Source organism: Chelonoidis abingdonii, chromosome 2, assembly GCF_003597395.2.
Source record: "Chelonoidis abingdonii isolate Lonesome George chromosome 2, CheloAbing_2.0, whole genome shotgun sequence".
NCBI classification, from domain to species: domain Eukaryota; kingdom Metazoa; phylum Chordata; order Testudines; family Testudinidae; genus Chelonoidis; species Chelonoidis abingdonii.
The window spans coordinates 173891480-173903896 of NC_133770.1; the positions used below are offsets into that span (position 1 = coordinate 173891480).

Consider the following 12417-nt stretch of genomic DNA (forward strand, 5'->3'; position numbering starts at 1 on the left):
TTGAATATTATTTTTGAAATATTCAAGACATTTATATGCTTCTTGACAAGTTTAGTGGGTTTTACAACGACTTTAGAGCCACATAGATGCTAAATTCACTTCCATCTGATTAAAAAGTGCCCATTTTAGAAGTCTTACTAGTCAGTTTACTTAATTGATTTAATAGTCTCATTGCTTTGTTAACATGAAATCTGGTTACTGTTGGAGATAGAATACTAGACTAGATGGACCATAAGTCTGATCCAGAAAGTTAAGCAGAGGCAACTTCTACTGGGCAAGATAAGCCCAGCCCTACCCGGTAACTCTCAAGTATGGGGTTTCTGCCACGATATGAAGGGGGAATTCTAGGCCATATCTATGGTGCTGCAGCTGGACTGATGTAATGATGTAGCATAGGTGCCTCCTACATTGACTGAAGGGGATTTTCCATTGAAGTAGACTATGTCTGCACTTAAGACGCACAGCTGCACCACTGTGGCACTTCAGTGTAGAGGGTTTCTTCAGCAACAAGAGGGTTTCTTCTGTCACTAAAGGTAATCCACCTCCCTGAGAGGCAGTAGCTGCGTTGATGGAAGAATTTTTCCATTGCCCTAACACAGTCTACACTAGAGACTAGGTTGGTTTAACTGCATTTCTGGGGGTATAGATTTTTCACATCTCTGAGACACAGCCATGTCAATGTAACTTTTCAGCATAGACTAGCCAGAGTTAATTCACGTCCGAGATGTGGTTGTGAGGCCACCAGAAGAATTCTTCCATTGACCTAGGCTGCATCCACACTGGGGATTAGGTTGACTTTAGTGCTCGGGACACACAATTTTTCATAGCCCTTAACAATGTAATTAGATCTAATTTCTAGGTTTAGGCCAGGTGGCTTCACTTGCAGGAGATTGAGTTAGAGGGGAGCCAAGTATGGGTGTGTAGCAGCTTTAGATTTCTTTTAGTGGGCTTTAGTGCTCTGAGAGCAAACCTTCTAGAAGATGCTGAAAAAAGACTAGCTAGAGAGATAACAATAGCATTGTGAGCTAATTTAAGAGATCCCTCTAATGCCTCTGGCCAGGCCTACACTAAAAAGTTAGGTTGGCACAGCTACATTGCTCAGTTAGCCTAATCCTCCACCCCCCAAGTATAGACAGCATTAGGTCAGTGGAAGAATTCTTCTGTTGACCCAGCTACCACCTCTTAATGAGGTGGATTAACTAGAGTGACTGGAGAGCCTTGAAGCACTACAGTGGTGACTCTTTAAGTGTAGACGTGTTGATGTAGAAATTAAATGTAAACATGCTCTTAAAATGTTGCATCAGCACAGCTGCACCTCTGTAGCACTTTAATGATGACAGTCTAAACCAGTGGTCCCAACATGGTGCCCGCGGGTGCCATGGCATCTATATGCGCCCGCATACTCCCCGGCGGACAGGCATCCACTGAAATGCTGCTGACAGCAGCATCATCCAGAGGCATTGCCAGAGAAATGCCGCCAATTTTCGGTGGCAGCGCCTCTGGATGCTGCTTTGTCAGCGACGACGTCTATTGACATTGCCACTTCTTGTCAGCATTTTGGTGGATGCTCATCCGCCGGCCACGGTAAAGGTTGGGGAACACTGCTCTAAACCAATAGTTCTCAATCCACGGGCTGCTTGTGGCCTGATCAGCACACAGCTGTGGCCCATGTGGCAGCCTCAGGGCAATTCAGGTAGTATATGTATTGTGTGGATCTGGCCAACAAACCACACATAGAGCTGTATATGCGGCCCACAGTGGTAAACAGGTTGAGAGCCACTACTCTAAGCCAATGGGAGAGAATTCTTCTGTTAGCGTAGTTAATCTACCTCTTCAAAGACGCAGTAGCTATTTCAACGGGAGAAGCTCTCTGGCCAACAGAGCACTGTACACAAGAGGTTAGGTCAATATAACTACATAACTTAGGGTGTAGATTTTTCACACCCTGAGCTACGTAGGTATATTGATATAGGTCCCTAGTATAGAGTAGACTTGTATCTCTAAAGCTATGTCTGTGATACAATTGCACATCTTTGGTGCTGCAGGTATGCTGCTTTAGTGCGGTAGTGAAAACACCCACCACAGCAGTGGAAGAGGATTTTCCATTCAGTAGTTAATCCACCACTCTGAGGGGCAATAGCTAGGTTGAGAGAATTCTTCCATTGGCCTAGCAACGTACACCCTGTGGGTTACAGTAGCTTAATTAGGTCTTTCAGGATGTGAGGTTTTTCACACCCAGGTGATGTAGCTAGGTCAATCTAAATTTTAGTTGTAGACCAGGCCTAAATCACTCATGTTTGGTGATCCATTTGAAAAATGTGTTTCAACTTGGCCAAATTTATTAGGGTTAAAAAGGTACTTTGGTTATGCACTGATTTTTAAATTGCAACTGGATATATTTTACCAACCCTCAAATGTTCAACTCATATTATGCAAGTTAAGTGAATTTCTCATTCTGTAGCAATCTCAGTGTTTTATTGCTGATGTGACAGAGTACATAAGAAAGTTGAGTGGAATTTCTCAATGTGCAGATAGATGCATCTCTTCTGCAGTCTGTGAGGCTTTGTATGGAATGAGGCAAGGCTTTATAACAGGGGTCGGCAACCTTTCAAAAGTGGTGTGCCGAGTCTTCATTTATTCACTCTAATGTATGGTTTCAGGTGCCAGTAATACATTTTAATCTTTTTAGAAGGTCTCTTTCTATAAGTCTGTAATATATAACTAAACTATTGTTGTATGTAAGGTAAATAAGGTTTCAAAATGTTTATGAAGCTTCATTTAAAATTTAAATTAAAATGCAGAGCCCCCCAGAGCAGTGGCCAGGACCTGGGCAGTGTGAGTGCCACCGAAAATCAGCTTGTGTGCCGTCTTCGGCACATGTGCCATAGCTTGCCTACCCCTGCTTTATAATATGCATGTATATAGAATAAGATTGGGGGCCTCAGTAATCATTTACTCACTGAACAAATATCCATTTAATGACCCAAAGAGTAAGTATGCAATGGAATTTGTTTTTTTTCACATTTCTTTTCATAATTAAGAAATTCTTCCACTCAGAATAGCCCAATCAGCCTTATATGGAAGACTACTGTTAGGATAATCACTGTAACTTTTTTAATGCAAAATAGCAGCTGGAAAAAACAGCTAGTATATAGCCTGTGGCCAGTAACCTGTCCATTGTTCACCAGCAAGTACTTTACGAACCACTGGTAGCCTATGGAGCAAAGTTCATGGAATAGTTCATTTAATAATGACCATAAAAAAGATGGGAGCTTATGAGTTTTCAGAAACTTGCTCTGACTTCACCTGAAACTGGTCAAATAGAACTCCCAAAGACAATTAATATTCAAATGGTTGCCGTTTTATATATTTCTGAAATAGTGTTCTCCATTATCAGGCAGCAACAATGTATTAGGATGTGGCTGTAAAGAATGAAATAGAAACAATGGTACTATTAGAAATTCAGATGCAGACATTCTTTGCAACAACCCTGCCCTTTCCAGATTGTTAATGAAGATGCCTACATGAATGTAGAGCTAACTCTATTACTTGAAGTACACCACTAAGGGCTTCACTTTAATGCTTTACAAAGCTTCATTACCCTTTACAGTCCTCTGATTGGTTTTCAAGCTGTATAACAGTGCTCACACCCAAGCAAACTCAAAATAATTTTGCACCCACAGTCTTCTCTGCAGCAGCACTGCAATATCAATTGAGGCATACTGAGTTTACATAAAATTCCATTTCCGATTCCTGAATCTTAACACCACTGTACCTTGAGAACAGCAGGTCAAGAAATAATACTGACTGTGTGGGGAAAAACTGTGCTCTTCAGTGATGTTTGATGCATTCTTTCAACAAAGAGCCTAGAGAGCATTCAGCCTGTAATGTTTGAACCAGCTGGAATCCTAAAAACTATCAGCAGGTTTCTTATGGTCATGGCTATTCAAAACTGCCAAATCTTTACAGTTTTAAATTTTAACAAGAGACAGGGTTTTTTTCTGCTCCTTCTCTCCTAAAGTGAAATTTGTATGCATTTTCCAACAGTCATTTCAGAATATGGCAATATTATGAGTTGTTAAATCTACTACAGACAAATACAGGCTGTTAACACCAATTCCGTTCAGTAAATTCTTTAAACTGCTTTTTCAGTTGTTGTGAAATCAGTTTGAATCAGTTCACCCTTTTTTCCAGTCTTAATCCAGATAAGATTTACAAACTCCTTTTTTCCCAAGGCTCTTCCTCCTTATCTCTTCCCCGCCTTCCTGCTAACCAACAGTTTTTTTTGCACCTGGGTTTACATAGGCTTTAACACTAGTGTGTGGTTTGGGGAAGGGCTCATTTTAAAACAGATTATTAGTTTTAAATTAAAACTATCTGCAGTCACCCCTGTCAGTCAGCGACCTTCTTTTTCAAAACTTCCCCCTATTCATTAGTTATTTTTTGAACCAGATGTCCTCCCTATTTCATTCTTTTCGACCTTATAATTCATTCTTTTCAAGGCCTTTCTTCTAGTCAGGGCCCTTCTTTACAACACACACGTTTCCTTAACCAATACGCTAACTTTAATTTTATACTTATCATACAACATCTCTGACTGACATAGCTGTGTCCAGCTACATTTTATGGTTAGATCGGACCTTAGCCTCTGAACTCCAAATGAGTGGTACTGAAAACGATGAAAGAAAGCAAGAAAGATGTGAATATGCTGTAAGAAGAAAAGAGTTCTGCTGGACACTTTCTAGTAACAGTTCTCAAACCTAAATCATAGGCAAAGTGTTTTGAGGCGAGTACTTAATTGTAATAATTGCTTTATTGTGCTAGGCATTGTACAAATATATAGTAAAAAGTTTCCTCTCCAAAGTTAAGCTATAGAAAATGGGTGTAACAGTCAAAGGAAAAAGGAGCAGATGAAGGTAACAGTGATGGGCACTTGTCAATGCATCAGCATCCTATGAGAGTATGCTAATAAAATTTGTAGATGTCACAAAGTTGGGAGATACTGCAAATATGGAGGAGGACTGGAATATCGTACAAGAAGATCTGGACAACTTTGTAAAGTGGAGTAATACAAATGGAATGAAATTTAATAGTGCAAAGTCATGCATTTAGGGACTAACAAAAAGAATTTTTGCTATAAGCTGGATATGTATCAGGAGGTGGAAGTAACAAAAGAGAAAAAAACCTGAGTGTACTGGTTGATCACAGGATCACTAAGCTGATCTCCCATGTTTAAAAAAGATGAATTCAAACTGGAACAGGTGCAGAGAAGGGCTACTAGGATGATTCAAACTGGAACAGGGGCATAGAAAGGCTTAGGATGATCTGAGGAATGGAAAACCTACCTGATGAGAGGAGACTCAAGGAGCATGGCTTGTTTAGCCTAACCAAAAGAAGACTGAGGAGAGCTATGATGGCTCAATAATATCAGGGAAGGAGAGGAGTTATTTAAATGAAGTACTAGTATGACACAAGAACAAATGGATATAAATTGGCCATCAACAAGCTTAGGCTTGAAGTTAGGTGAGGGTTTCTAACCATCAGATGAGTCAAGTTTTGGAACAGCCTTCAAGGAGGTATAGTGCAGGGGGAAAAAGCCTAAGCTTCAAGACTGAGCTTAATAAGTTTATGGAGATGATGACATGGTGGGACTGCCAATAATGCCAGCCTCAATTCCCCATTTGTCCACTTATCCCACAAGCCCCTAACAGCAAATACCTCCAAGGGCTAGTGAGGGGACACTAGATGGAGAGGACTCTGTTTCCCAGGTATCTGGCTGGTGGGTCTTGCTCACATACTCAGGGTCTAACTAATTGCCATATTTGGGGTTGAGAAGGAATTTTCCCTAGGGTCAGATTGGCAGAGACCCTGGGGTTTTTTCGCTGTCCTCTGCAGCATGGGGAATGGATCAATTGCAGGTTTAAATTAATGTAAATGGCTCATTCTCTGTAATGTGAAGTCTTTAAATCATGATTTGAGGATTTCAGTAACTCAGCCAGAGGTTATGGGTCTATTACAGGAGTGAATGGGTGAGATTCTCTGGCTGGCAATATCCAGGTGGTCACACTAGATGATCATGATGGTCCCTTCTGACCTTAAAGCCGATGAGTCTAATTGGCATTTTCCTATAGAAATTGTAGCAGCAATAGGGCTTTATTGACTCATTTGGGGAGGGCATTTCATTCATAAAGGGCAGCATGGAAAAAAGTGGAAAGGTGCTTGTGAGAGAAGTGGATAAATGGGGAATTGAGGTTGGCATTATTGGCAGAGCAGAGGGGGTTGGAGACAGTATAATAAAATAAATAAGGGACAGAATTGAGAAAGGTGTAGTGTTTAAAAGGTGAGGATAAGAGTCTTGAATTTGATGCTGTTGTGAAAGACAGGGATGCATTTCAGAACAGTCTCAGCAGCATTTTGAATGGACCTGCAGAGGGTTTGAGGATCAGGAGGGCCTGGAAGTAGGTGAGGCTTAAGGGTATGCCTCTACTGCTGTGTAAGCCCAGAGTTTGAATTCAGGTTTAAGCCTAAACCTCCCTTCTGTCTATACACACATCACAGGTCCAGCCCTGAATCAAGACTCGACCTGGGGTTCTAACTCCTATTGCTTTGCAGTGTAGATGCAGCCCACTGGACTCTTGCTCTGTGAGTCCTCCAGAAGTCTCACGGGCCAACCTTCTTTGTCCTCTGAACAGTCAAGTTTGATGGACAGTCAAGTTTTTCCACATTGTGCTACAAGCAAAGGACTAGAGTGGCCACATTTTAGGAGGACTCCCGGAAATCTGGGAATGTGTATGGTTGCACTTGGGCCCACACAATGCAGTGTAGATGCTGGAGACCCAGGTAGGGGCCCAGGGTTCAACAATCCCTAACCTGGGATTACAAATGAGTGTAGATACTCAAGCCCTAGGTTAACAAACCTAGGGTCTGCTAACTTGAGTTCTACTAACCCTGAGCTTACATTGCAGCATAGACATACCCTGAGAGGGAAAATTCAGAGATAGAAACAAAGTTATGAACCTGAGTGACTGTTATACAGATGGTGTTAACTAGTGATGGGAAAACACTGTCAAAACCTGTCGAGTTTAAATTGACGTACATTTACAAGGAGATGACTGAAAGACCAGGGTTTTGGGGATGAGGTTGGAGGTAGGGTTGCCGACTTGGTAATATTTAAAAATCAGATACTGCCTCTTCCCCTGAGGCCCTGCTCCCATCCACTCCTCTTCCCCGGCCCCAGTTGCTTTTTGCCTCCCACCTTCACCCCACCACCACCACCCAGGTTAGGAGGTACTTGCCTGCGGAACCAGGGCTGGGAGCTGCAGCCAGCAGACAAAGGTAGGAGGTGGCCCCAGCTGAGTAGTGGCTGGAACAGGTGATGACCCAGCACCTCCCCGCTTGCAGTAACCAGACTTTGGGTGTCCAGTCAGTATATCTGACCAGATGCTGTCAGGTCCCCTTTTCGACCAGACTTTCTGGTCAAAAACTGGCCACCTGTCCATAGCAGTTGTAGTAGAGGAATTTGAGGCAACAGTTGTATAAGGCACATTCCAGTGAGTTTAGAGATGAAAGGAGAAAGTAGCTGAAGGGGCAGGTGGGTTCAAGGGTGTTTTTTTTTATGATGGCATGACAACAACATGATTATATTTTGAGGGGAAGGAATCTGAGGGAATTTTAAAGAAGAAATTGAAAGAGTGATCAAGAGAAGTTAGCCAGTGGGAGCGAATGAGCATACTGAGCAGGCTTAGGGGTTAAGAGAACTGCAAGTAATCTCCAGTTTGCAAGGGAGCAGGTGTGGTAGGGGGAGGTGACATAGGATCTTGTCAGCCTTCTTTTAAAATATGATTGGGGGTTGGAAGATTTTTAGAAAATAGGCAGCTAGAATTGGGCGGGAGTCAGTGGCCATGGAGAAACAGTGCTGCTTGAACAGGAAGATGTCCTCCCCCTTCAGTTCTGTGAAACTTGTTGTGGATGCTATCCACGTATTATTATTTGTATTGATCATAGTATTTTATCCACAGATCCTCAGGAACCTTTTTTGTTTGTTTAATAAGTGAAAGATTTTAATATCAAGAAGGTTTATTTTGCAGTATTTGAACTTGTTAAAGTAAAAAACATAAAGTGGTAACTTACAAATTCTTGAAAAGTAAACTAAACATAAAGACATAAGAATTAATAGAAGAAATAATGCAATTCTAAAAGTTATTCTACGTAGAACAAACATCAACTTTTCACTCTAAGGAATTTATAGCACAGTGTGTGATGAATTGTGTGTGAGTGGGGAGTGGCATGGTGAAAGAGTAAAGAATGGTTGACAGATGCCTGGTCTTTTGCAACACACCAAAAAAAAAAAAATGCCTCCGAGTATCCAAATACTGTTTACGTAACTCAATCGTTTTTCTCCCAATATTGGCAAGTCCACACTCATAACAAGTACATTTATCTACAGATCCAAAATAACACCTCACTTCAAGCATTGATTCTTATGGTGTGAGAAATGAAATTTCTATTGACAGCAATTAGATAGAATTCTGAAACATAGCAACTTCAAAATGTGATCTGTTGCAGTGAAATGAGTCATAGATAACTGCATGCATTGCTTTTGGCAGTGTGGCAAAGTTACAGGAAGACATTTACTTGTGCTGCTGCTTGTTTAATGGGAAAATCTGAAAAAAGAGACTTGACAAATAACCCCTACAAGCAACCTATAGACTTATATTTTGCAGCATTTACTGTCTGATGTGCATCTCTCCCTACCTCTTACTCTTGGGAGCAACTGTAACATTTTTTACTGTTGTCCCACATATCCCAGAATTTCCATCTGTGGAAGAAATGCTGACTCTGTATGCCTAGTACCTTGGTGCTGCCTGGTTAAAAAGCCAGTCATTTTCCAGAATGAGAGGAACTATTTTTGCCATTATTTTTCTCTTTCCAAAACAAAGCTTTGTGTAGTGACACCATATTTGCACTGCTCTTGGATGGTGTAATAGAAGCAGCAGGAGAGTTTTATAGCCAGGGATGAAAAAATTATTTAATTTATATATTTCTAAATGTTAAACTTTTTAATCAGTTGGCCAAAATAATGTATGTTGGACAACTCAGTCTCCAATATTCAGTTACATTGTTAGTATGATTTTTTATATTTTAAGGGGAGGGGAGCTAAAATCTTTTTGGATATCATATTTGTTAAAAGAACTGAAATGTTTTGTAAAATTGTTAAGTTGTGATTATAGTCTGACAAACAACTCGGTGCAGGAGAGTTCGCAGTTTAATGGCCCTGAGACATCTGTTGTGCTTATAAGAGAAAAGATGTTCTTTCTGACTGCCAGACCTACAAACACAGTGTGCGTTCTGCGTCAAGCTGTGCTATCTCCGGCATATGCACCAATAGTTATAAAAATTCTACCCTGTGTTTCACTGGGATTGCTCAAAGTTGGCTCTGTAATTGGAATTTAGATAAGAAATCTGTTTGTGCTAGAATGGAATTCAGTTTGCATTCTCAAAGCTATTTTGTCTCTGCAGTGATAAAGAATATGAAGTACTAGAAACTTACGTACAAACTTTGCATCTTTAAAGGATGCAGTATTGGAGCTGTGTTGGTCCCAGGATGCTAGAGAGACACGGTCGGTACAGTAATATTTTTTTGAACTAACTGCTATTGGTGAGAGAGATCAGCTTTTGCACTTAGCTCAAAAGCTTGTCTCTCTCACCAACAGAAGTTGGTCCAATAAGATATATTACCTCACCCACCTTGTCTCATCTTTAATGTAAGAAGTTATTATTGAGTACACACCAGGTTGAACTTTCTTTAATATGAAGATTGTTTAGAGCAGGGACTTTTTTCATATTTGTCTGTAAGAAACACCGAGCAAATGTCTGCTGCTGTACTTTAAAGTTGGTTGAATTGAAGCCTACTAGACTTCAACTGTTAGACTGTGTAACAACTTAAGGCTGGAACACTTTCCTTTTATAAATAGCTCCTCCTAACATACTTTTTGTCAATCCTGTCAGTGTGAATTTGTAAGTGAAGTAGATCATTTTAAAAAATGGTGATGGAATGTAGTCAGCTTTAGAAACCAAATACTTTGTGGTTAGAGTTGTACTGGTCAAATGGTAAAGCTTCTTGGACATGCTGTCTGCTCTGTGCTATTCATGTTGTCTACTTAGAGTAGACTCTGACTAGTTATTTAGCAGGCAGCGGTAAATCAGTGTTGCTGTTGCCTCTCCAGAGCAGGATGCTGGTTATTTGGGTTATCTGGGTTCTGACTTTGCCCCATATGCATCAGGATTTAAACAAACTGTCTTTAGGAAACTACTACTTCATGTGATCTAAAACTTCTAAAACATGTGATGACATTGCTTGTTTGTGGAGTACTGTCATTTGCTTTAAAGGTTTTAGTACTTGGCAGACTCCATTTTATGTTCCATCCATAGGGATGGAACATGCCCTCTTTAAAAAGTAACCATTTGTCTCTTTTTATAATTGTTATCTTGTGTAACCATTAGTTCTGTTACTCTTGTCCATAAACAATCATTAAAACATGCCAAAAATAGTAAGCCAAGAATAGTCAGCCTCCACCCCAAATTTTCTAAATGCACACGTTAATCTTTATAAAAAGTTTCCTACTGTAGAAATTTTCTTCACTTTTTGCTCCCATTCTCTTATGGTGGTTTTGGTGTTGCCTATTAAGGCTTGTCCACACAGAACAGCAATGAGCACTATAGAGAGACATTTCTTCTGATTGCAATATATCTGTTGAACTGCCTCAAAACATTAGAACAGCGAATAAAGTAAAGGATTCTAGCAGCCACAAACCTGCATCTCATTAGCAATTAAAGTTTCTAATACAAACTGAGCTGGTATTCTTGAAATCCATTACAAAGTAATTAGACCATATGTATAACAGCAAAAGTATATAAACAAAAAAAACTCTGTGGCTCCTGACGGAAAAAGGATTGCTGTATAGCCAACAGAGAATTAGTTTTCTCCTGACATACTTTATTGGAAAGCAAGAATGTTACATTTTTTCCCCTCACTGTTGCATGTTTCCCTACAGTCAGGATAGTCTTGCTCCAGTGCTCTTTTAAAAAAAAAAAAAAAATTAAAAATAAGAAAAATCAAGCTCTTAAATATTTTGTTTTGCTATTATACTACTTTTTGTAAACGTGTGAAGGTTTAAAAAATAAAAATTTTAACCATACACAATACTTGAGTAACCACCTATTTCAAAATTTCTAAAAACCCCCCAAAATCTATTTTTTGTTCATTGAACTGTTGCAATTTTTAGGACTTCTTACAAATGATTAAAATCCTGTTTCACCTCTTGTAGATCGAGCTGGAAGCATTAGTACCCTTGATTCCTTAGACTTTGCAAGATACTCTGATGATGGAAACAGGGAGACAGACGAACGCGTAGCAGGTGAGTAGGATTTTGTGTGGGATGGGAGTCCTAGAATACTAGGGTTACCATATGGCTTCATGGGAGGTTTTTTGGACAGCAACGTTTATAAATTGCATCTTTCCTTTCCAGCAACATGTTAAATATTGTACTGGATTGTATTTTACTACCTCAGGTTTATTTCAAATCATCTTTCAGTTAGCTCAGCTGAAGTGCTGCTGTTAAGTAATTTTAGGAATGAAAAGGGGCAAAATATATCCCTCTTAATGCCCTGTCCTCAGAATACATGAGATTCTATGCTGTACTGCCATCTCAATGTATTGTTTGCCACAGCCACAGGGGTACTTGAAAATTGTCAAAACCTGCACTATGAGAGCAACCATTGCTTACTGATAATTATTCCTGCGTCAATTTGTCACTGACAGGTGACCAGTAAGTGATTAGACAGTTAATGCCAATGTAACCCCAGTAAGTATGCTGGCCATAAATTCCCCCTCTGTTTTTTTTGTTCCCAGACAACTGTCTTAAGGGAAGACTTCATTCTTCTACTACTCACTGCTATAAACACTTAGTGTGGTGGTAAGAAAAGGGACCATGTAAAAAAATGGCAACTCTTTTTCTTTAAACAGATCTGCTCTTCCCAAGTATTTGGTACCTCCTTGCATTAAGTGACAAATACCTTTTCTTGTCAACGATGCAGAGCCAATATAACATTGGGAGTGTGTGCTGGATTATTTTTGGTCTTACTCAAAACCACCCTTTTAATTAGGTTCTAGTTGTGAAATGCATTGGTGATGCATGAGCCAGGAAGGAAAAAAAACCTAGATTTTCAGTTTTCACTGTTTTCAGAGCCAGCAGGTAGAAAATTGTGTACTTGTAACATAAGAGACTTGATATAACAAATCACTGAGGCATATTGTACCCAACTATGATATGTGCATCACAGAGTATAAACCTCATTTTAAGATAATGGTGAAGCCTAAAATACATTCTTAAAATGCAGTTGTCTCCTGTAGTCTTA

The 12417-nt window shown here is 39.9% G+C and overlaps 1 protein-coding gene across 5 annotated transcripts in view; it reads left to right on the forward strand.

The window, feature by feature from the left end:
* Nucleotides 1–12417, forward strand: part of RELCH (RAB11 binding and LisH domain, coiled-coil and HEAT repeat containing) — a 112497-nt gene that overhangs the window by 2154 nt on the left and 97926 nt on the right. For all 5 annotated transcript variants that reach the window (XM_032788252.2, XM_032788247.2, XM_032788248.2 and 2 more), the window contains exon 2: nucleotides 11328–11417. In XM_032788252.2, coding sequence (XP_032644143.1) covers nucleotides 11328–11417 — 90 coding nt within the window. The remainder of the gene's footprint in view (nucleotides 1–11327; nucleotides 11418–12417) is intronic.